At 33.4% G+C, this 25,930-nt stretch overlaps 1 protein-coding gene and 1 non-coding gene across 4 annotated transcripts in view; one reads left to right on the top strand and one right to left on the bottom strand.

The window, feature by feature from the left end:
• Positions 1-25,930, top strand: part of C1H8orf34 (chromosome 1 C8orf34 homolog) — a 435,849-nt gene that overhangs the window by 359,202 nt on the left and 50,717 nt on the right. For all 3 annotated transcript variants that reach the window (XM_051970072.1, XM_051970073.1, XM_051970071.1), the window contains exon 11: positions 21,557-21,677. In XM_051970072.1, coding sequence (XP_051826032.1) covers positions 21,557-21,677 — 121 coding nt within the window. The remainder of the gene's footprint in view (positions 1-21,556; positions 21,678-25,930) is intronic.
• Positions 16,900-17,003, bottom strand: LOC127546064 (U6 spliceosomal RNA). Its single transcript, XR_007949927.1, has one exon. It is a non-coding gene; the product is annotated as a U6 spliceosomal RNA (small nuclear RNA).

The following is a 25,930-nucleotide window of genomic DNA, read 5'->3' as shown; positions in this document are numbered from 1 at the left end:
ATAGCCTAACAATTTAATGGAGAAAAAAAAAATTCAGGTACATTTTGAATACATTAAAAAAGAAAAAAATATATACCAGAAACAATAAACAATTTAAAAGATCAACTTTATTTTACTTATGTGGGAATTAAGACTCTAAGAGGCTGAATGATTTGCTCCTGTTCACACAGGTAAAAGGGTAGAACCAGTATTCAAATGTAGGTCTTTTGACTTCAAATACAACACTTCCCACTATGCTGCTTCTTAACTCCTCCTACATCAAGCTGGATTTTGCTCCATGTTATATTTAATGGGGAATTTTATCTACTTCTGAAATTCAGGTTTAGAAAACATATATTTAATAAATAGCAAAAGTCTTTAGACCAGTTTTGATAATCCAATACTTAGATTTAGTAATGGATGTCAGAACACTGTCTTAGAACTGCAATAAAAGTATGGAAAGTTTTCACTAGCATTTTACAGATGGAGCAAGAAAATCCAAAAATGGAAATGTCTTGCCACAGTGATGGAACGGGTTATTTGTAACTCATGTCTTCTGATAACTAGTTGTATATATACATGTAGAAACCAATGACTCCTTTAAAGGAAAGTAATTTTAAAAATTGCACAGCACCTATGTAAACAAAACCACTTATTGTTTACTGAAAATTCCAAATTCCTTTGAAAACACAATAGACAGGCAGGATAAACTGTTCGATTTTTTTGGAGCCCTAATGCTCTATTTCTTGAAATACTCTAGGTGTATACTGATATATTTGATTATAGTTTGATCCCTAAAATGTCCAGAGTGAATAGAACAGAGAAAGGTGAAGAGAAGAAGTGGCCTAAGGGAAAAAGTTTCTCTTTGAGGAGAGGAGTTTTGTTCTTATCTTTGTATTTTCAGCATCTAAGTAACAAGGTACCTTGTATGCAGCAAGCAATTAATAAAAGCTTGTTGAATGGGATAACAAGAACAGATCATTCTTGGAAAGTTCAATACTTTCAAAGAACCATGATTCCGGTCATGTGGATTGTGTCTACATTAGTGTAGACTATGACAATAGTACCTCTCAATAGACAGACTTCATAAACTACTAGAAGCAAAATAATTTGCCAAAGAGTAGCTAACTTGTAAAGAACTTATTTGAATGAGATGCACTGGTTTTCAGGAGACAAATATAAAATCTTCAACATCAATGATACAACATGTCTAGTCCTTGTAATGATTCAGCTCTTTGCAAATCCCTTTTTCTCAAAAGGGATTTCAAAGCATTGTTATTAAGGAGAGAATCTGGGGAAGGTAATCTATTGTGGGACTCACTCTTTTAAAGAATACAGATTACATTGAAGTCTGGTTTAGGCCTGGGTATATAGGTACACTAGCCATAATTCATCCCACATTGCAGTATGGTGGATGTCAGCTCCATGTATGCTTCCTAAAAGCTAGTTTAAGCATGCTGGCTGGCTGCCACACAGAGCACAAAGCTTGTAATTTCAATTACATGGCATTTCAAGTAGAACCATGTCCTAATGTTGGAGGTAGGGATTAGAGATGACTGCTAGTGCAGCAACAAATCTTTGAGGAGGATTATTATTTTTAGATTAATTTAAGGACTGAGTGGACTAACTAACCTTCTGTGCCTGAAAAGCCTGAAATGTTGAAAGATTAAGTACTTGGGGAATCTTAATAAAAATATGCATGCTGTGCAAAGGACGCTACAAAAAGTATTATCTAGAAAGGTTATATAACATCTTGTAAAAGAAGGCTGGAGACCCAAATCCTAATAGTCTTACTCAGCTGAGACATTAGGATTTATTTGAAGTATGTATTTGCTAATAATGTTTCAAAAATGAAAATGTTTTTTAAAAACACTTTTGACTTGTGGTCCAAAATATTTATATCTTATATGGTAAATATTCGTAATACATAGAGTAGGTATCAAATAAATTCAGCATAGTAGTTATCAAAAAAGGTGTTTTGTTTTGTTTTTGCTGAAGCAATAGTTCTAATGCTATCTAATTCAACTAAGTCATTTTCCAGATGAGTAAACTGAGGCCCAGAGAAGTTAAAGAACTTGCCCAATGTCACCCAAGTAATCTATCACAGATAGGACTTGAATTCAATTCTGAAAACTATGTGGTTTTCATCTTTCATCTTTCCACTGTACCATATATGTTGGCATCATCTCATAGTACTTTGAATAAGATCCATATTGATAAGAAACTTGAAAGCAAAAAATAACTTTTCACTGATTTTCTGATAATGAAATACTTCAAGGCTCATCCTCTTTCCACATTGTAGTTGTGAGTTCTTACCATGTTTATTACTGTTAACTACCTTAAAAATTGAAATTATTCAATGAAATGGTTAAGATTCCTGATACTTCATTATAAATGGAGTTGACATCACAAATCCTATTTCTTCCTCAACCCCCCTTTAAGAAAGGGAGGGTAGAAGTAATACCTGATCTTCCCCAGCTTCCAATCTCTCCAAGAAATGCAAATTTGGCAAGACACAGCCAGAGAGAAGTATGTGCACCAGCTGGCAGAGAACTTAGGGTCATTGCTACAAGAGCTTCCTCAGATCCTACAGGATGGGAAGTACAACAATAGTTGTCACTAGTGGTCGTCACTCTTGGAGAAGGGTGGATATGTCATTGACCACTCCTTTCTATTCTCCAATCAAATAAATGTGATTCCCTTGCATCTTTAATTAAAACTTCATAGTGTCCTTGTAAGGATGTTCAGGATCAAAATGTCTTTTCTTTTAAAAATTTAATTGCTTTGGTTATGACGAACAACATCGTCATAAGTGTCCATACCCTGAATTCCGTCCTGGATGTCTTGCGCCTCTATTTCCTTCAGAAGAAGTGGACCCAATCTGTCATGTCCAGCAATATAGCTCTCTTTAAATGAACTTGTCTTGTCCAGGTAACCTGCTCGTAATACCTTGGCGACACAGCTGTCAGTCATTTTACCCCATGACTTCTTCACCCAAGTCACAACTTCTTGCAGACAGGGCTTCACAAAGTTTCCATGCTGATTTCTTTCCATTCTATTTTCAATGTAATCATTGACTTCCATGCACAAATGGTCCTTGAATGGCTTGTTTATTGCAATATCAAGAGTGTGGAGATAGGCAGTCATTCCTGCAGGAATTATTACTTGATCTATTCTTCTCTCTGTAAGGAAGTTCTTTATTTCTTTAGCTCGGTGAGTGCTGGCTGAATCCCAGATTATCAGACCTCCTTGGTTACCTCGCATAACAAGTGGCAGCATTAAATCAACCCACTTTCTTATAACGGCTTGTGTACACCACGCTTTTTTGGTTTCAAGAATGTAAATGCCTGATCCACGTTCAATCTTATCTTTCTTGCCCTTACTGATAATTAGAAGTCTGGCTTTCTTTCCATCCAAACGAATTGCCAAAACACAGGTGACCCATGCACTTTCATAGCCAGTGGTGGGAATGTAGATTGAAGTTGCACCCCTGTGATGAATTGTTGTTTGAGATCCTTGTCCCATAAACACCGCAGTTTCATCCATAGCAATCATGTTGCAGGTTTGATACTTGGAAATGTCGATCCTATCAATAAAGGACTTGAATGCAAGTGCACATTTAATAACTTCAGCATCTTCCAGTTTAAACAGTGTTGTTGATCTTCTTAGGGACAGTTCATACCATTGAAGGAAACCGTCTAACCAGTGTTGTGACGCTTTGAATCCTTCTGAGACCATTTCAAACTCTGGTGCCATTGAAAGGACAAATGCTTGAATATCAGCCCTGCGCACAACCAAGGCCTTTGCTCTCCTGTCAGCAATCCATTCACCAATGAGGATCTCCAAGTCAGGATATAAGGGTTGCCGACCTGATCCAGACCTGCGCTTTTTCCCTTTTCCCTCATCCACCTGTTGATTGAGGTTATTATAATCTGCTCTCCATTTTATGACCATTTGAGGATCCAAAAGTTTTTCTTTACAGAAAACTGCAAGATTCTTGCCATGTGACTCCTCTACAATTGCTTTCTTGTACTCAACAGTATAGCTCTTCCTTTTTGTACTCATGTCTGGGGGTCAAAACAGACAGAATAATAAAATTATGACCATCAGTCCTTCTTGTCACTCCATCATGCCCCTCAATAATGTTTTAATCCCATCATGCTCCCTGAGTGCTCCTTCTATCCTCCATGATGCCTCCTGAGTTCTTCTTTTACCCTCCATCATGCCCCTTTTATCCTCCATCATGCCTTCTCACTCCCGCTTACATATCAGGTTTTTATGTTGTCCTGCCTCAGCTCTCCTCTGCGGCACTGCTCTCAATGGCGCCAGCAAGCAAATCACTGGGGAAGAACAGGATGACGCGCTCACTGCTGCAGCTCTGATTGGATGCAGCTCGGAGTGCAGCGTGCGTTTCACCCAGTGGGGAGGGGAAGGGGGAGACGGTGCATACAGAGGGTACCATAATGTAGCATGTAGTGCAGGGGATCACCTTCACTACAGTAGCAATCTCAATAGGGCTTATTTTTGGGGGAGGGCTTATTTTAGAGGAATCCTACACAGCAAGGGGAGGGCTTATTTTCTAGATAGGTCTTATTATCAGGGAAACACAGTACTACTTAGTTCTTGAACTACATTTTTCTTTACTATCAGGAAACTGTCCATAAATTTGTGGGTTGCCAGTTTTTTGAGAATAGTGTGGATCCAATATTCCTGTCATTCCATGTAAGCTTCCACAATGGATGGAGGTTTTTTAAAAATGATAGAAACTCTCATGGAGCCTAGATCCCCACATATTGAAAATCAAGTTAATAAAGCAATGCTTCAAATGTCATTACAAACATCCTACTCTCTGGATATAGCATTGCAATATTGAAGACATGTCTCTGAAGTGAGGCAAGTGAACACTACTTCCTATGTAAATGTGTCATTTATATTTGTGGGAGAGACAGTCTAGTAGCAGGTATAAAATACTAGCCAGAGAATCAGGAAAACCTTTGTCAGGCCCTTTGTCTATCAAAAAGCTTTTTTTATCCTGAAGAATATGGACCCTTTTTTTTTTTAGGAAATCTATGAATGATTTCTTTTAAATTATTTTTATAATTGTATTTTAGCAGTTATTCTTTGGTTTTATTTTGTAATTGTATTTATTTTATTTTATGCATTTTAAAATATTATTCTGAGAAAGGGTCCATAGGTTTTACCAGACTATGAAAGGAGTCATGACACACAAACAAAGATTAAGAATCCGTATATTACACACATTGACTATGTGAATATGGGCAATTCACTTAATCTTTCAATACCTGAGGCATAGCTCTAAAATTGCCAGGACTTGAAATGGTGATTGGAGTCTGCCTTAATGGAGTTAAATATCCATAAGTTTGTAAAGATGCTCCCTTCCTTTCTGTGTCAATACATCCTAGTTTATGAGGAACAAGAATATTCTAAAATCAAAGGTCCAGAAAGCACCAAACTGAGTCTCTAACTTCAATCTATATCTAGAGATAGGAGAAATAGATTCTTATGTAAGACATGACCTTAGAAACAGAAATGGGACCTGAACTGCTACCAAAAAGGTACTAAAACTACTACTTTACTTTTATACTTCTCCATAATAGTTCTCTCTTCATTTCTAAACTACTAAAGGATGGGAAAAGAATAAGAATGACCCTAAACCTTCAGTCAAGTTTTAATGATTCTGCATTAGAAATTATTTAATAAAGTTATATGAAGCTTAATAAGGCTCTATCCTCTGAGTAATGTTTAAAATAAGGTTGTTGTTTTTTTCTTTTGATTTTCTTTTGTTTCATTTTTGGTGATTTGGTACCAGATATATTAAAGTGATTTTAGTTGTAATAAGAGTCTCTATGTTGTTGATTTTTTTCTCAGATTTTCTATTTTTTTGGTTCAAAGGATTTCCAGCTAGGAAACTGTTAGAAGAAATGAGCAAATGCTTTTCAACTTAAAATCAAGAATTGTCTAGGCTACTGAGAGGTGGTGACTTTCTCTAGGATTCATAAGTGTTATATATCAAAGGTAGACCTTGATTCCAGAATTTTCTGTCTTCAGAACTGACTTTAGTATCCATTGTACCATGCTACCATGTTTCCTCTAATTGTAATGTATAATACAGAGTCCCTATATAAAACTAAACAAATTCCTTTTGTGTCTTCTGTTCTTCTAAGTAGTCACTCAATCATTTGTGCCAAGCTTTAAATAATGCTAGAATCTGAGGTGAAAACATTTGAAAACAAATCTCTACTGTTCTGAGCATGGTCTACTTTTTGTTTTGTAGCTAAAAATTTTCATTTGACTAACAAATTCTCTTCCAATTTGAGGCACTAGTTCAGGTAAAGATCAAGATCTTGATCTTTAATTCCCTTTTTAAAAAATTTTTCTTATATCAAAATTAAATTGAATAAGTGAATTGAGTAAAGAATTCAAAAATTTAAAAAGAAAATTAAATATCAGTTTGGCATAAAGACATTAGAGGAAAGAAAGAAGGAGGGGCTTTAATACCCTGACAATAGATGAACTTAGAATTTAGCAAAGAGATCCTACTACCTTATCAGGAATAGGAAAAGAGAAAACAGTGATTCCTATAAGTGAAACAAACAAGGTTGTTCTTTCAGGGATTTCTTTATATTGAGGTGTAAAATTCCTTTTGCCTACTTTAAGCAACTGGAGGGGAAAAAAAAAACAAAAACATAAATCAGCAGGTAAAGGTTGAAACCTTGATGTCAAAGAAGACATTAAATAAACTCAACTCACCCAAATTTACGTAGATCCCTGAGTAAACCTAGATTCTGAAAAGTTGTCACAGTTCATTAACATCTAACTTAGTTGAAGTTTTGCTATTTGCATAAAGACCTAAAAGGGATTTGTAAGAAACTAAAAAATGCAAAGACCACATTGTAGAACTGCCCTTTTGAGAACCTGCTTTCTATCACCCTCTGCAAAGTGATTTTCCAAGCCAGATCTTGTCACGGTGTTCATTAGTTCACCCACCATGGAAGAAGGAGAATACAGAAGTATTTACACCATGGGTCCAATCATTCATGGATGTCTCACAGCAGCTGAAATACATTTACTTTTGTAATTTGGCTGTCCATGGGATAATTGCATTAAAATCTTTTTTAAATGGTTACTTAAGATTTAATAAATAAATGGGACATTGAGATCCTGTTTGTTTCTGAAGCCTTGAAAATGTATAACCTAGAAGGAAGATGAAAACATTTGGAAGATTCATATTTAAGTGAAGCATAATTTTTGGTGGCCTCTCATTGTGGAACATAGATATTAAGTCATTTTTCTTTAGTATAGCAAGCAGTTGAAAATATATATGTCAAAGTCAGTTTTTGAAGCATGAAGTCATTATTTCTCCAAATTCACAATTGGAAACTTATAGGAAAAGAGGAAAAAAGAGATTTTAAAATGTAAAGGATTTTGGAATAGAAGTTAAGTCCCTGTGTATTCCAAACAGCTCCATAGCTCAGAGCAGCATATATGAATGACTTCCAAGATAAATAATGCTGCTTTCATGGATCATGAAGCTATGATGCATGACTTTGGCAAATTTCTTCAGAAGAAAAGAAGGGAGAAAATTCCCTTTTTATCTCATATTTGTCTTCAGAAAGGTTTTAGTTTGAGATTCTGCCCTCAGCTCTGGATTAAGTGTTGTGGAATTAATCAGACCACATGTTCAGTTCTGACCTTTGCTGCTTAGTACCACTTAGTGCCTTTAGGAAGTTTTCTCTAGTTATTAGTTTCTATTCTAGTACACCTCACCTCCCTTCAAAGATGCTAACTAGTCAAAATGACTAAATAACTTTCTGGCATCAAAACTAACAAGCAACAGAATTGCTATAGAGTATCTATAACCATAAGAGAAATAAACAAACCAACTAAAAAAAAAATCCAGAAAGGTAAAGATCTTCCATAAATGAATTAATATTAGGATAAAGGTTGCCTGGGGGCCTCTTTCTCCTCTTGGAATATAGTTATTGGCCTAGTCAGGTAATTTAATTCCCTGTCATATAGTAAGTGTATAATAAATGTTTGTTGACTGATTTAATTCCCTAAGTAGTAGTGAGCATTATTGAAAACCAGTTGGCCATGGCTAAATGCCAAATAAATATTTTTCCCAGTGGTCTGTGTTTGACCTTTAAGTTCTGAACTTTTTCTTAATGGGAAAGGAAATATTGATCAATTAATCAACACACTTTTTAAAAACTTCTTATTAGTTTCAAAACATATGCTTAGATAGTTTTCAACATTTACCCTTGGAAAACCTTGTGTTCCAAAATTTTTTCTCCCTTCCTTCCCTCCACCCCCTCCCCTAAGGAGCAAGTAATCCAATATATGTTAAACATGTGCAGTTCTCCTATACATATTTCCACAATTATCACACATCATCATCAGATCAAAAAGGGGAAAAAATGAGAGGAAAAAAAAAGCAAGCAAACAACAACAATAAAAAGTGAAAATGCTATGTTGTGATCCACATCCAGTTTCCATAGTCCTCTCTCAGGATGCAGATGGCTCTCTCTGTCACAAGACTATTGGAACTGGTCTGAATCACCTCTCTGAATCAACAAATATTTAACAGTAGTAGGTACCAGGCATTGTAGTAGGAATTGGGATAGAAAAATTCATTCAGTTCAGCCTGGAAACTCAGTTTTATGATCTATCTTAATGGAAATTTCCCAACCCATTTTGTTTCATCTTTAGGAAACTCAGTAACAGAATAAATGCATGGCAAAGGGAATCCAATCTCACCCTTAAATCTTCTAATTACCTCAGGATCTCCATGGCCACTCTTGCAATTTCCTCTTTTCTTTAGTGAATTTTCCTTTACCCTCTCCCAAATCCATTTGAGAAAGAAGCCATAGCAACTATGCTTATTTTTAACCCAAATCAACTGGACTGCTTTGCCACATCCCCAAGTCTATTACCTTCCTCCTCTTTTCAGATCCCTATTATGTGCTATCTTCTACCATTAGAAAGATGATTCCTTGAGGGATTAAATTTTCTTATGCGGCTTAGCATAAGAATGCCAGCTAAGTCTGGCATATGGCAAATTGATTAATAAATGCTTATTTTTATCTACTCAAGAACAAAATAAGAAACTCAGGAGAATTATCAGCTCTTTATAATGTGGGTTTAGTAGAATTTTAGAAGTCTGAGCTAGATGAGATCTTAGAGATCAACTAATATAAATTATTATTTTATATCTAAGGAAACTGATTTAGGAAGGTTGTTTAAGATGACACAGAAACTGTAGTTAGCAATACAGCCAAAAGCAAATAAAATGAAGCCACAGCCTCCTTTCTTGGCTTGAAATCTACTCGTCAGTCTGCTGCTCAGATTGTTTGATGGTTTTGAATGTAATAGAAGAACAAGAACAACCTAAAGATGACAAATTTCTCTCAAACCCCACCCCAAAAAAATATTCATACCTTACAGAGATCATTAGCTGAGTGATTCAAAGTTTTAGTATAGTAATCAAGTCTTTTGGAGGGGGGATAAGGGGTCATTAGCACCAAGGATCCAGAATGGCCTCTTCTAAAAATGTTGTCTTCCATGAAAGGAACTGATATTCTCTGAAACTAAGAGGTAAAATTCAAGAATATATACATGTATACTCTCTCTCTCTCTCTCTCTCTCTCTCTCTCTCTCTTTCTCTCTCTCTCTCTCTGTGTATATATATATATATAATTTTTATATATGAAGTTAATTTACCATGTATGTATAATTTGTCACTTATTAAACATGCCACATGTGTCACTGATAAATTATTATGTCATTTATTTATTTGTTTGTTTGTTTGTTTTTGCTGAGGAAGCAATTGGAGTTAAGTGACTTGCCCAGGATCTGAGACCCGGATTTGAATTCAAGTCCTCAAGTCCTGACTTCAGGGCCAGTCTTCTTAGCCATTGCACCAACTAGCTGTCCCCTATTATGTCATTTATTATTGCTATGTAATAATAATTGATGATATATTTTAATTATGTCACTTATTATTGCTATGTAATAATAATTGATGATATATTTAATCACAATGCATCCTGCCACTTAGCATAGATACCCTCTATTTTGTAGGTATAATATTTAATGTATTTTAAATATTCACTAATTCACAATATTAACATTCACATTCACAATATAATATCCACCAATCATATGTCATTATATCATATTGCATGTCATTTATCACAATTATTTATTCATGTATTTATTATAAATGGATTATTTATATTTTGTGTTGTGTTGTCGATTTATTATATATATCACATATCTACACATGTATCAGCAGAATCCTACTTTTATTATATGTATTATAACATATATAAATCATATAGTATAATTATGTTTTACAATTGTAATATTTGTCAAAACTATATATCAAATAATAACAATATTATTGTTAGATAAGGTTTTGTTATGTTAATATAGCTACAATATTAATATAGCTACAATATAAATATATATGTAATGAATTGTACATTATGTTATATAAGCAATAGATAATATATTACACATAGTATACATGATCAAAAGTAACTATATATAGCAACCATTCATATTATATGTAATGTCTATTATATATAATTATTATTTTAAGTGATTACAATTACATACTAATTACATTGTATTATATATTTAATGTTATATGATATATATTATTTTAAAATACATAATCATGTATTACAATTTATTTATTTAATAAATTATATATCAGATAAGTATTCTATATAGTATGTAGCATGCTATATTCTATCACATTTAATATATTTTATATTGCACAAATTAAAATACAATATTTATTATATTGTAATCATTACATATTTGTATTATGTACATGTGATATTTAACATACATATGTACAGCATATTATACAACATAAAAATAATACATTCAACAAATGACTTACAATATATACCTAGTAAATTCCATATTACTTATTTTACTTTAAAGATTTCCCCCTGCCACAATTACTCATTAACCTTTCCAACTTTGAGATCCTTATTATCTACTATCATAATAAATGGAAACTACTCTCTCTTAAATTACCAAATGATTTAATTGTCAAATTTAATGAATTATTGACTTTCTTCATCCATTTTGACCATTTACATCCTTTGATACTTTCTCCCCCCTCTATTCCCCATGGTCTTCTCTCTAGATTTTCAGGACTCCTGGTTCAATCTATGTGCTGGAGGTTTTCTTTGTTCAAATCATGATTACTTACTGTGAAAATCACACTTTTCTCCTTTTTTCCATACTTGCACCAATGATTTTGTCAGCTATCATTAATTCAATTATCATCTCTTTGCTGATTCTCAAAACCGCCTGCTAGTTTTGCATCCTCAATTCATTCCAAGAAGTACTTTTGGGCTTTTTCTTTATGTTCCCTTACTTATTAGAGAAGTGGGGCTGATTGTGTTGTCCATCTCCTGTACACTGACAGGTCACAGCTGACACCTCTCTTCAGGCATTCATCTATTCAAGCAAATATTGGCTTATAGTGCCCAAGTTCAGGTGCTACATGGATTTAAGTCTGTTCATAAAAGTTTGTGCTGCTTCCCCCCCCCCCCAGGAAAATTGCAGGTAATCACAAACTACTAAAATAAAGGCAAAAGATTAAAAAATAAGAAAAGAAAATTAAAAGAGTTATGCCAAAAAAAATCAAATTAAACAAATATACCTATAAAATAGTCCATGGAGAGATAAATTAAGAGTTCCTGAAATTTATGAAAACCATCATCAAATTAAAAATATTAACCCTTCCCCCCCCCCCAAGAATTTATGAAAAACATGGACCAGATCTTTTATAACCAGAAAGTAAAGTGAAAATAGAAATAGATGGTGAGGTACCTATGGAAAAAATATGAAGTTCTAAATTTTGAGATCTCCCCTTCACTCATTAAAAGTCTTTGTGCTTATTTCTTTAAAAATAGCCTTTTTAAAAAATTTCCCAATTCTCCATTTACCTGAATACAATTTCTCTAATCTGATATCCCCACCACTCTTCAATCTTCAGTCTACCTTTTTTTGTTTGTTTGTTTTGTTTTGCATAATTCTAACCTAAGTAGGAAAGTTCATTTTAACTTTTTTCCTGATTTCTTTATTATTGGTATTTATGGAGCCATTTTCAGATATTTGCTGAAAGTATGTGGGGAAATTAGTTTTCTCTGTGTCCTTTTTTCTCTTGATGCCAACTAAAGTTCCAAAGTCCTTTCTCTTCTATAACTTAGACTAGAATAAGTATTATTTCTCCCATTTTACATATAAATAATTTGAGGTTTAGAGAGGTTGTATGTACTGGTCATTAAACTATTAGAATCAGATCCACTATTTGAACTCAAGTTAAATGATTTCAATGCCAATGGATTTTCCAAAACACCAAGTTGCTAACATAATTACTGCATCTGTCAAGACACAAATCTGCTTCCTAGCAGTTTGTATAACTCAACATGACATAATAGGTAGAGTTCTTGAAGATTTGGATTCAAATTCCATATGTTTATTAATTCTGTGTTACCATGGGCAAGTCACTCTACATCTACAAAATCTATAATTTTAGATAGTTTCTAAGATCCCTTCTAGCTCTAAATCTAAGAGTCAATGACCCTATGACCTGTAAAAAAAAAAAAAAAAAAAAGGTATAAATAGGCCTTGAGGATCTGAACACCTACTATATCTATCTAGGTGCATATTTATTAATTTAAAGATGGTTTTGTCCAGCATCCTTCAAGAAAATCTCACAGGTTGAAATTTTAGGAAAGCAACATTTACTTTTCATTTGGAATTCAGCCTAGACATAAGAGCTTAGTTTCCTAGTTAGAGTGTTTATTTTTACATTTATAGAGTAGTTAACACTCTGATGAAGAAGGATGAGGAAGGGAATGGGTTGGAAGCAGGTGCAATGTAGAAAAGGGAAAAATTTTTAAATGTGTTTCACAACCATTTGTTAATTACCTGTTATATACTAAGCCTTGTGTTTCTATATTGACAGTGAAAATCGTGGGCTTATGGGGAGTTAATGTAGAATTATGTCACCATTTAGTCTGTTCTCTTTTTTTTTGGGGGGGGGGGAAATAGTTATTTTTAAATCCTTTCATATAAATGGCTTTTGACCCTTTATCCTCATCTTTTGTCCTCTTCAATGCTCCCTGACCTCCCTGAAAATAATCTAGATATTCCTAGGCCAATTTGAAAATATGTTGTATAGATTCCTTAAAGCATAATAATTCTCCCTGTTGCTGAATTTAAACCAACATGCTACTTTTGATATATTTTCTTTGGGCTATGTCATACAAGAAGACAAAGACAAGTATTACCTTATGAGAACTCAGATATTTATTATAAAGAATGAGGTACAGTGAAGGGGGGGAGGTTGAAGGGAGGGGGAAATCCTGGCTCTGTTAATTTGCTAGTTGTGCAACTTTGACCAAGTCAATGCTATTTTTAGACCTCACTTTCCTTATCTATTAAGTCAAGAATAATATAAGATGCTTTCTAAGATTCCTTCTAGATTCTCCATCTTGTGATTTTTGTCTTTCCTTCATTCATTTATTTTTTCAGCCACAATTTAACAACTAAATGTTTGTTGAGTACTATGATAGTCAATAATACAGTACTTAATGAAGCCCAGAATGTAACTACTTATGGAAGAACTCCCTGTTTGACAACTATTGAAAAAGTTAGAAATATTTCTGGTAGAAATTGGGGTTCACTACATAAATTTAAACTAAATATGTCCCATATGGATTCAACATCTGAACATCAAGTACATCAAGTTCAGATCACACACACACACACACACACACACACGTACTTATGGAGAGGACCAGAACAAATGATTTTCCCACACATGCCAAAAGGTTGAATTCCTAAGCAATTAAATGATTAAAAAAAAATCATAGAAAATAAAATTATTAATTTTTATAACATAAAATATAGAAGTCCTTGCATTAACAAAATCAATGTAATTAGAGTATGAAGGAAAACCATTGTTTGTCAAAAAATTACATAAAATGTATTTGATAAGGATCTGTACCTATTCTGGCCATGGTGCCCAAAAAGACTTAAAGCAGCTTTAAATTATTTATGCTTATTTAGGAAAGTATCAAAAATGTAGGGTATCTCCAGAGCCCAATTACTAATTTAAACTCAAAACAGCATTTAGACTTTTAGAACACTCAGTATATGACCAAGCCATTTCTCAATGGAAAAAAAAAAATGGTCAAGAATTTAAAGAAATAGTTCTTAATGGAAGAGCGACAAATTGTTAACAATATTGATCTGGACAGCATTGGATAATAGAGAACTGGCCCTAGAACCTGGGTAGAGTTTTAGCCTCTGATACTACTGGCTAATCAAATCATTCAATCATTCAATATTCTAAGCAACTTTCTAAGTTTGTAGGTTGCAGACAATATACCAACTTCAATCAGTAATTTTCTAACTAGATGTTCTCTATGCAAATGAACTTACAAAACCAATTTTTGATTCAAATTCACTTATAAAAAAGAGAAATACAAATCAAAACAACCATGGTTTTAGTTCACATCCAAGAAATTGATAAATATTGTGATATTTGGAGAGATAAGTGTCTTGTGAAATTGTGTAAATGGAGTTTTGAATTGGTCCAACCATTTTGGAAAGCACTTTGAAATAATGCTGAAAATGTGGCTAAAACATTTATATTTCTTAATTCAGAGATCTCATGGGTAAACACACAAAGGTGATCAAAAGCAAAAAGAAAGGTACCATGTACACGCATATATTAATATGAGCATTTTTTGTTGTTGTTGTTGGTAGCAAAGTGCTGGAGAGAAAACTAATGTTTTATCATGGAATGATAAACAAATTGTGATGTGAATAGTAAGAATTAAGAGACCGAGTTGATGACTCATACAAACTGATACAGAATTAAGCAAACATATGGGAAAATTCTATTCACAATGACTACAATAATTTCAAATTGAAATTTAAAAATAAAACTGAAGGCTGTTATCATGCCCAACTTTGACTCCAGAGAAGAAATGAGAAAATTTATTCTCCCTGTCTTCATTGAAGAAATAGTATTGCTGATTCTATGAATGTAGAATTTTGCTACTCTTCCTCTTCTCATCCCTTCCCCTCTTTATTTGCTACAAGGGAAAGCTACAGGAATAGAAGAAGTAGGAACAATTTATTCAAAAATGAATAAATATAAAAAATGAAAGTCTTCAGCTCATATTCAGTAAATTGCTAAAGATATCAAGATGTGGAAATAATAAAAATAAAATTTTGGAAAAAAAGTTTAAAGAATGAAATGTTTAATGAAAGAAAGAAAAAATTCTATTTATCATAGACTCTATCATGCATATATTTGCTTACAAGAACTGTCATACTCTCTCCCTGTTGCCATCCAATACATGTAGTTCACCTTGTCAAAGAACTGTTGAGGTGTGAGAAATGTCACTAGCCATTTATTTCAATCCATAAATGAAAAAAGATTCCCTCTTTGCTTTAAAACCTCCAGGGAAGGAGATTCTATTATCTGGTGATGCCATCTGTTTTTCTAGAAAGCTTTCACTGTTGGGTTTTCCCCCCCTTCAAAACTTCATATAAGCTTTGGCTCACTATAGCAACCCCCACTTGGTTTACTAGGAAACTGGGTCCTCTGAGAGCAGCTAGCCACCTCTACCTTCAGCATTCTAAAGGTAATGCTGAAAGATTTGGGGATTTTCTAGTACTACAGTTTTTAAGTCTCCTTTTAGCATGTACGCCTAATATCAGTCCTAAGTTTATAACACTCCAATGTCATTTAGCAAATTTATATCAATCAGCTTTTATAAAAGGATAATTACTGAAAAGAAAATAATAAGAACTGAAGTACAACAACCCCAAACCAAGAGTAAACACTGTCTCCTATTAATTCACTGTCTGGGGAAAATGGATTCATACTTAAAGTGATGACTATAAAACATTCTCTTCATCAAACTTATTTGTGGGTAGGCTCTAGCCAGTGGACAAGTTCTTCCCTTCTTATAGCACAAAATGTCTGGGTTTCTGGGTGAATTAACTGCTAGGATGCGTCAGGCTCATAGATTCTGAGGGCCAGCTAATCATCAGACTTAGCTGTTGCAGATGCTAGTATAGTTTATAATGAGATTAAGATACTGACCATTTCATTGGAAGACAAGGAATCATTTTTCCTTTCTAAATACACACACACACACACACACACACACACACACACATATATATATATATATATGTATATATATATATACATATATATATATATATTCTCAATCAGTACCACTTAATAAATAAATAAATGTTTGTGCTTTGGTTGCCTGCCCAACAATTTTCAAAATATAATTCCTTGGGGCAGAAACTCTATCTTCCATTATGTTTGTGTCTTCCTACACTACGTTAATGAGGGAATACAAAACTGCTGACCAGATGACATTCAATAAATGTTTATTTAAATTAAATTGATTATTTTCAGTTTGCTAAAATCTTTTTTTTCTTTTCTATTTTTTCTTTCTACTGAAAAAATAAAAACTAAAACATTGCAACTACTATACATAGTAAATAAAAAAGAAAAATCCCTGTATTATCTATCCCCCCCAAAATACATGTTTCAATCTGCATCCTGAATCTATCATCTTATACCACATATGGGTAGCATGCTTCATATGGAATCCTCTAGAATTACATTTGGACATTTAATTGATCAAAGTTCTAAATTTTTTCAAAGTTCTTTGTCTTTACAATGCTATATTGCATAAATTGTTTTCCTGATTCTTTCTTTTCACTGTGTATTGCAGCAGTTCTTACAAGTTTTCTCATGTTTCTCTGAAATCATCCCTTTTATTATTTCTCATAATGATTAGAACATCATAAAATATAAATATCATAAACAAAATAGAACACTTCACAAATTTACATTTCATCGTTACATTGGAACCATGCTAATCTTCTCCATGTTATTCCAGTTTTAGTATAGTGTTTGTTAATTTACTAATTTCAAAAGGATTATAATGTAAAAGATGATTCAAAGTGCTTCTGAGCATTCATTAAATTGTACCAAAATTTAAGTATGAATAAATCAAATCTTAACTCTTTCTGGAGAATAGGAGGAATGTTATTCCTGGACTATTATATTTCTTCTATAGAATTTACCTTCCTCAATTCCATAACTTTGATAACTAACAAATCCAGTTAGTAATTTTCATTCTTCATTGCTTAAAAGTTATTATTTAATCAATGACAACAAAAGAGCTGGTATGTAGAGCTCTGACATAAAAAGGAAACTTTTAAATATAAAATCAATGATCTTCTTGACAATTAATTGAAGATTTTTACCTTACTTAATAAACATTTCAATCTAATATGTGTCATGCCAAATGATATGTAACTCATGCAAGATACAAATATTTCTCAAATCAAAAGGCCTTCAGCATGATGTTTAGACTGTCTATGAAGGAGTTATAGAAAAACAAAGACAAAAATTGTACTGAATGAAAAGATCGAGGAGACCAGAGTACCATACTTCCTAACTTGCCCTCTCTCTAGAATAAACTCATTGTCTCAGGTTTTTGGTACACTTTCTCAATTCACTTTTAGTTGCCTTTTCTGTCTGATTAGAAGAATACAGGGAAGGGTATTAAACTCTTCCTAAAACCTTTCTTTATAGAAAGCTCACAACTTTTCAGGCAACTCCATCTCCAACTCTGTATGACTTCATCTTCCCAGAATACTATGCCCCAAGGATGTCCCATTCCCCACTCATCTAGTCCCTTTGTGCTTCTTTCTGAGTATTGCCTTCTGCCAGTAGATTTTATGTTCCTAGAGAGCAGATTCATCACTTTTTCTTACTAGTTTCCATAGCATTTAGAATAATGCCTGGCACATAATAGGTGCTTAATAAGTGTATATTGACTTGAATCAAGGATCCAGGTCTCACATTATGTTGGGTTGAAGATTAGGGATTAATGCTCAAAACTAATGAGGCCACAGATCCACTGAATAAAGTATAACTATAAAGTATGAAGCATAATATATAACAAGGTTTGTACTGTCTTTGAATAATTCCATTTGGAGCAAATAAATTGCACTGTTTCCACAGTGGTGATAAAAGAGTAATTTTTCATGTCATGGGAAAAATGTTCCACTTCATGAAAAGTACACTTGGTATGTATGCATCTGATCATCCTAAGTGTAAATCACATATTAAGTCTTCTGTCATATGTGTTTAACTAAATAACAGTTGCCTTTCATCTTTGAGAAGAAATGCCCATATGTGAAGGCTCCAGATTTTTACAGAGAAACAAACGAACTCTGTTTAAAATCATATCAATCAACACTCTCCAAGTTAGTCAAGATTTTCACCAGAATATTTATTTACTGTTACAATTTTTAGAACACATTTTGCTTGGTACATTTGCTCCCCTAACATTCCTGTTTTAACTAATACCCTCAAGGGCCAGAATAGTAAAAAAAGAACATTGGTCCTAGAATTAGAAGACCTTAAGAGTACTTCTGGCATGTCACTTCCCTTTCTTTACCCTCAATCTTCTCATCTGTGAAAACAAGATTCATATCTGGCTATTAGACTTTTATGAGGAAAGACTATATATTAACTATAAAGCATTAACTAAATAAATAGAGGTAGGTGGTGCAGTAGAAAGAATACCTGGACTGGAGTCAGGAAGATTCATCTTCCTAAATTCAAATCTGGCTTTAGAGATTTACTAGATGTGGATGGAATAAGGAAAAGTCTCCTACGCAAAGTGACCTTTTTTTTTTTTTTTTTAAGGGACCTAAGGAAACTGAGAAATGATAAGGGATCCATAATATGCCAATCGCATGGAACGGGACATAAAAAGGCACAGAGAAGGGTAATGAAAAAAACAAGCTAGTCAATCAAAGGATGGATGGTTGATTTATGATTTCTTTATTAACATACTAAAATCAAGCCATTTCCTGTGGTGTAATAATTGATTGACCTGTAGTCTTCAGGAAGACCATGCTGACAGGAAGGAATAGTATGCAAAGAAGATCTTTGTTAATTCTAAGAAAACAGATAATTAAAACATCATTGAGATTGCCCTAAACTTTAAAATTTGTGTTGTCTTCTAAACTACCCTCACTTAAGGAGGTCTTTTGAATCTACCATATTCTAAAAGGCAGAAGCAAAAGTTAAAGGAGTTTAAAGCTTTTTTGCATTGATGGCTTCCAGTTCTTTTTGGAGGCGTATTGCTTATATTATCAAATTGATTTACTACAAGGGAATAACTATTGTTTTCAGTTGTTTTTTTTTTAAAGTTAAATTTGGTCATATTTCCAGTTTTTCTAGCAGTTCTTTGAAACTTAAATTATTACATTTTCAGATTTTTCAAACTGATTTTTTGAGTTTCATTTTCTCTCTCTTCTTGGTTTAGTCTATTCCATTCATCTATTTTTCTGGGGCTTTTTTTGTCTGTTTGTTTTTAACAAAACATGGTTTTAGTGATTATTATTTTATAATATAAGTTGGTATTATTACTTCTTCTGTGATCTCAGCATTTTTCCATTTTTTCCCTTGACATGAATTTGTTCCTCCAAATTAATTTGATTTTTCACTTTGCTCTAAAAAATATCCCTACAATAGTTACTATAAGGCTTCTATTGGGCTTTAATTAGGCTTTAATTAGATTGTCCCTTTCTATTAACCCAAAATAATCATGTTTTATATAACAGATTGCTTACAAGTGAGATATCTATTTTTCTACTTCATTTCCAAATGAATCAAAGAATTAAAAATATGAAGCCATTGCAGAAAAAACTGGTAGGCATTAAGTGGCACAGGGCAAGTCAATGAATCTCTACTTGCCTTAGTTTCCTCAACTGTAAAATGGAGATAATAACAGCATTTACTTCCTAGATTGTTGGGATGATAAAATGTTACATTTATAAACCACAGGCCTCACATGATAGACACTATATAAATGCTCGTTATTGCCATTATTACCATTATAACATTTTATTTATTACCATCATCATAGACATATCTGTGACCCTGAAGTCTTTCTTTGTACTAATCATTAAAATAAAATAAAATAAAAAACACTCCTATCATGCCATTCCAATGATATTTGCTGAGACTTCTGGGGTGGGGGTGGGGCAGTATTTTTCAGTATTGTAAAACAAAATGAAATCAAGTTTTATAAATTCACCTTAGGAAAATAAGAGTTTTAGTAAAAAATGGTCATCTAATTTAAAACCAATTTTTGGCAATATTCTTAGACTCACAAAAGCAAACAGCTATGCAAAAATGCCAAAAGGTGGGGTATAGCTGCCAATAACTATTATTTACTCTCTAGGCTATAAAAATTTTGTCTCTAGGTGTTGGCAATCATAATTTGGTATAATGATCAAAGATATATAATAGAGCATGATTTTTAATCACCAAATCAGTGAAGTGGAAAGGTGGATTAGTTAGAGAGAGAGGCAAAAAAAAGATAACGGGGAAGGAGAGGGAAGGAGAAAGAGAGAGAAGAGGAGGGGGAGAAAGAGAGAGAGAAAAGAAGAGAGGGAGAAAGAGAGCGACAGAGAGAAAGATTCAGAGACAGACAGAGAGAGAAAGAGAGAGAGACATACAGAAACAAAGAGAGATATAAAGGCAGAAAGAGAGAGACAATGGGAAGGGGGAAGAGAAACAGGCACAGAGACAGGCAGATAGATAAGGACAAAGAGACACAAAGAGAGTTAGAAAAAACAGAGAGAATGACAGATGAGACAGACAAAAACGACAAAAGCACATATCTCTCCCTATCCTCCCCTCCCAAATTCAGAAAGATGAAAGAAAGAGCAAGAAAAGGGATGGTGAATCAGTTTTTGTAGAGTTGAGTAGAGCAAGTATATAAGCAGTTTTTGAATGCCTGTATTTTGGGAAGTGTCCTGAAGTAGATTTATATTTGGATGGATGGGAAAATATGAGGATCAAGTTCTCTGATTGATAAAGGCTACTTCATTCCATTGGTGAATCTAGAGACTGAATCTTGTGGTTGTAATGATCTACCTTGTAGCAATATCAGCCTTTTGGCAACCATAGATATTGACTGGGACAGTTTGGAGGTCTCAGTAAAAAAGTAGTATATAAATAGTTAGTAGTGAAAGGAAGCTCATGAGGCTGGATAAAGGGAAAAGGAATCTGGAGATTATTTAGTGAAAGAGCATGAGCAATATGTAAGCATTCCTGTAACCATATGCTATATTGGAAATAGCTTTTGGACTTGGACTTGAGACCTGAACTTCAAGACTGGTTTTGCCACTGTGTAATTCACTTAGAGTCTATGTGCCTCAGTTTCCTCAACTGTAAAATAGGGATGCTGCTTATTGGTTATGGTTATTGAGAAGAAAGTGTTCCCAAGCTTTAAAAAGCCTTTAAAATAAGTTATTAGAATTATTATTCATGTTTTAATGGTTACAATTACAGAGACTTTATTCTTTTTGCTGTTAAAGATGTAAACACTGGAAAATTACAAGTGTATTGTATCTTCATATCTATTTGAGTTTCTCCCCATTATTTCAGTGCACCCCAGTCTGGGACCTGACTACCCTGACTACCAGAAGTGGGAATTCCCCAAGTTTAAAAATCTTGAAAGATTCTTTAGCTGCAAAGGAACTGCAGAGCATGGAGAAGCATCTTGCTGGTATGTATGGGTTTATTGAATATTTGGGAAATTGATGGGGGGAAATGAATAGTACCTTTCTTTGAGTTTTAATGGAAAAATCAGGGAAAACGTGGTCAGGATTGAAATTATAAGGCTTTACATGTCTGAATGGAATTTTAGAAAAGCATCTTTGAATAACTTGACTTGTTTGTTTTTATAACCAAGTAACCTGTCAAATGACAGTAAATGATTTAGAGCAAAGTGAGAGAAGATTAGACTTAAAAAAAAAAAAAAAAGACATGAAATGGGATAGCCATGGTATATTCCACATATTTTATATTGACTCTAGTTGATCTTCACTATTATTTAAATGTTCATTCTAGCAGAAATGCAGGATTCCTTACAGAACTGGAGTTATTGATACTTCTTGTTTACAAATTATCAATGGTATGCTTCAATCTCCTGCTATCCATAGTGCATCCTTCCATTGTTCCTTGGGTCAGCCTCAATTGTGATTCTTTGGAAACTGTGATATTTCATGATTTTTAGCAATATAGTATCACTGGAGAAAACCTTGTGTGAAAAAGTTGGTTTACAAGTATTTGTATGGTAGAGACAAACTTGGAATCTGTGAAAATACTGTACAGTTTTCTAAATTCAATCCAGACTACACATCTCCCTATTTCAGGGATTCATCTTCATGGACATTTTGGCAGCTTAGTGAAGCCTATTGACCCTCTCTCAGAATGTTTTTAAATAAATAAAATATTAATATGATACATAGTATCACAATGTTATTAATTAAATGTTAATTATTAATTATATGTATTGATTTGTAGAATTACATTAAAATATCTAGTAGACCAGGAGAGAACAGAGTGAAAAGTATAAGCATTTGTTAAGTGCCTCTTGTGTGTTAGGTACTATATTAAGTGCTTTACAAATATTATCTCATTTAAGCCTCACAACAGCCTTGCAGGGTAGAAGCTGTTATCTTCCCAATTTTATAATTGAGTGAACTGAGAAAGATGGAGATTATGACTTACCCAGTGACACACAGCTATTAAGTGTCTGAGTCATGTTTGAATTCAGCTTTCCTGACTCTGGCAGGAGTCCTAGCACTCTTTCCACTTTGCCACCTAGCTGCCCAGATTACATAAATAATTCATTAATAATTTGATAAATGCAGTTATCAAAACACTTAAAAATTTTGTGAATCCCAAATTTAGAACCCCAACTTTAATTCAGTTTACATCCCAGTTCGTTTTGATAAGGACTTGTTGTCTAAGCTATATGTAATGTTGGGCTTAGTCCATTGAATTAATGCCATAGGCTAGAAGACAGTGATTCTTCATCGATTTGGTTTTTCCTATGACGTAATGTCTTAAGAAACTGAGGACTTATAAGATGATCAGCTCTCATAATACTCATAATACAATGAAGCAAGACAACTCTGAAGAACTTAAAGATGAGAAATAGTATTCATCCTCAGAAAAAGGTGTCTGAATACAAGGTGAAGAATACTTTTTTTAAAACTTTATTTTTCTTGTTTTTTTCTTTGTTTATGTTTTTGATTTGTTTGGTCTGTGTTTTCTTTCACAACTTGATTATTATGAATTTTCTTTGCATGATTGCACATGTATAGCAATGTATAACAAGTAATTGTTTACCTTCTCAAAGACAGGGGTTGGGAGGGATGAAGGGAGAGAATTTGTAACTCAAAAGTTTTTAAATGAATGTTAATTGGTGTTGTATGTAACTGGGGAAAACAAAACACTAAAATCTAATTTAAAAAAAAAAAAAAGAACTGATGAATCCCTCTGGTATTTTTAGACTTGATATAATCATTAGGCACAAAAACTGCTATAATTGTCTTCCATTTGGACTTACTGAAGAGTTCATCCATAACAGTAGCTCTCTCCTTTTTTAAATATACATTTTGTTTTATGCTTCACTTGGTGGAGAAATTGCAATGGTTGGTGATTCCATCTGCCTAGAAATCATGTATGTTATTCATATATTAGGAGCACTTTCTTGGGCTTTTGAGAATTCTTTTTATTCTTCTGAGTTAAAAGCCTTTTTTAAAAGTCCCCAAACAGATCCTCAAGATCTTATATTCTCTACATCTTTCAGTTACTTGGATGACCATGAAGGTACAAATCTTCCACCCAGCTCAATTTGTCTCCTTTTATTTTTTTCTAGGATACTCTCAGTAAATGTATATATTATTCTCATAAATATTTTATAGGGAGAAAAAAGCAAGTAAATGGAGCAATAGCTACTGAGAATGAAATGTTGCAGTTTTGTAATGTTAGTTTTGTAATAACATTTTCTTGTTATTGTTTAGTCGTGTCCAACTCTTCATGACCTCATTGGGGTTTTCTTGGTGAAAGATACTGGGAGTGGTTTTCCATTTTTTTTTCCTCCAACTCATTTTAAGGATGAGGAAACTGAGGCAAACAGGGTAAAGTGATTTGCTCACAGTCACATTTAGTTAGTTATGTGTCTGAGACCAGATTTGAACTCAAAAAGATGACTCATCTCCAGGCCCAGAAATATACACTGGGCCACCTAATTGCCCATTTCACCCAATAGGTCCTTAGTAAATTTTTGTCCAAATTGAAAAAAGGGATCTCAGTGACTTCTCAAGCTACTCTGTTGATGTTAACTTCTGCCAAGCTTCAGCAGTAGAAGTCACTTTCTTCTCTACCTTCCTCTCTACTTCTCCCAGTCTCTACTTGAAACCTTATCTCTGAGCGAAGTTTTCTACCTCCTAGAGTTGTCAATTGCACTTGGGATAGGTCTTAGTATAAGAATTTTTCTTTTCCATATGCCTTGCAGCAACTTCTTTCCACTATATTTAATGATTGTCTCATAAGGCCAAATTCAATGAATCAAATCTTTTCCCATGACAGCCCTTCAATTACTTGAAGACAGCCAATATCTCTCTAATTCATTCTCCTCTACACTAAACCTTTCCCAGTTTTTCGAATGATCTGATTATGGCATAGACTTATCTTCTTATCTTTTTCTAGTTAATATCAAGCTGATCCTGTCAATGGTTATAGGAAAAAAAAATGTGCAACTCAGGATAGAACATAATACTCCAGCCATATCAGTTCATGTTGTTGTTTATTGTTGTTCAATCACCGCAGTCATAGTTGACTCTTTGTGATCCCATTTGGAGTTTTCTTGGAGAAGATAACTGGTTTGTTATTTACAGATAAGAAAACTGAGGCAAATGATTGAATTACTTTTCTTTCTTTTTTAAAAATTTATTTTATTTGAAAAAAAGAGAAAAATTAGAAAAGGAATACAAAACAAAATAAAGCAAAACAAAAGAGAACATTGTCATGTGTCCAGCAGAACATCAGGGAGAATTCAAAATATATAGCAATAAATTACCAGATCAAGAAAGTATATATATATACTTTTTATAACCAATGGTTTTGTAAAACCAAACATTTAATTTATGTATATACATATATATATACATAAAGAAGTTATATTCATAAGTGTCCATCTTTCTTTTACTTCCTTGTAAATTGTCCTTTGGTTCTCCTTATTTGCTTTGTTATTTGTTCCCTTTTACACTCCCTACTATCCCCAACCAAGCTACAGTTAAAAAAAAGATATATTTATGTAGATATATGCATACATACATACACACACATACTCTCTCTTTCTCTCTCTCTTTCTTTCTCTCTCTCTCTCTCTCTTTCTCTCTCTCTCTCTCTCTCTCACACACACACACACACACACACACACACACACACACAATCTTTCCTATCCCTGCTGACTTTTTAATTAAATTCTTCTCCATAACTTGCTTTACTATAACTTAATCTTCCTCCACCCATGGATCATGCCTTGCCCTTTGCTTCCTCATTCACCCATCCCTCCTCTCTTATTTCTTTATAGATTTTGGAAGGTATTGTATCTTCCTTCATGGTATCTATGTAGTGTTGCCTATTGAATTCATTTCCCAAAGTGAGTAGGTTTTCAGAACTACCAGCCCTCCTTTCCCCTCTAACACCTCTGTGTCTATTCTTCCCCTTTGCCTCATTTGTATAAAATGATTACTATTTTTATTTTAAGTCTCTCAGTCTTTCGAGCTACCCTATTCTTGATCTGAATCTTAAACATATAGTTTACATTTCCATGTTAAAAAAATAAACAATTTATCCATGTTTAAAGTTTGTCCATGTTGAATTCCTTAAAATTTATCTTTGATATTGGCTTTTATATGTTAAATTTTCTGTTAAATTCAGGTTTGGTTGATAAAAAGTCCT

Source organism: Antechinus flavipes, chromosome 1 (genome assembly GCF_016432865.1).
Source record: "Antechinus flavipes isolate AdamAnt ecotype Samford, QLD, Australia chromosome 1, AdamAnt_v2, whole genome shotgun sequence".
Lineage (NCBI taxonomy): Eukaryota > Metazoa > Chordata > Mammalia > Dasyuromorphia > Dasyuridae > Antechinus > Antechinus flavipes.
Note: the sequence above shows the minus strand (reverse complement) of the source record. Positions and strands in the feature narration are given on the sequence as shown.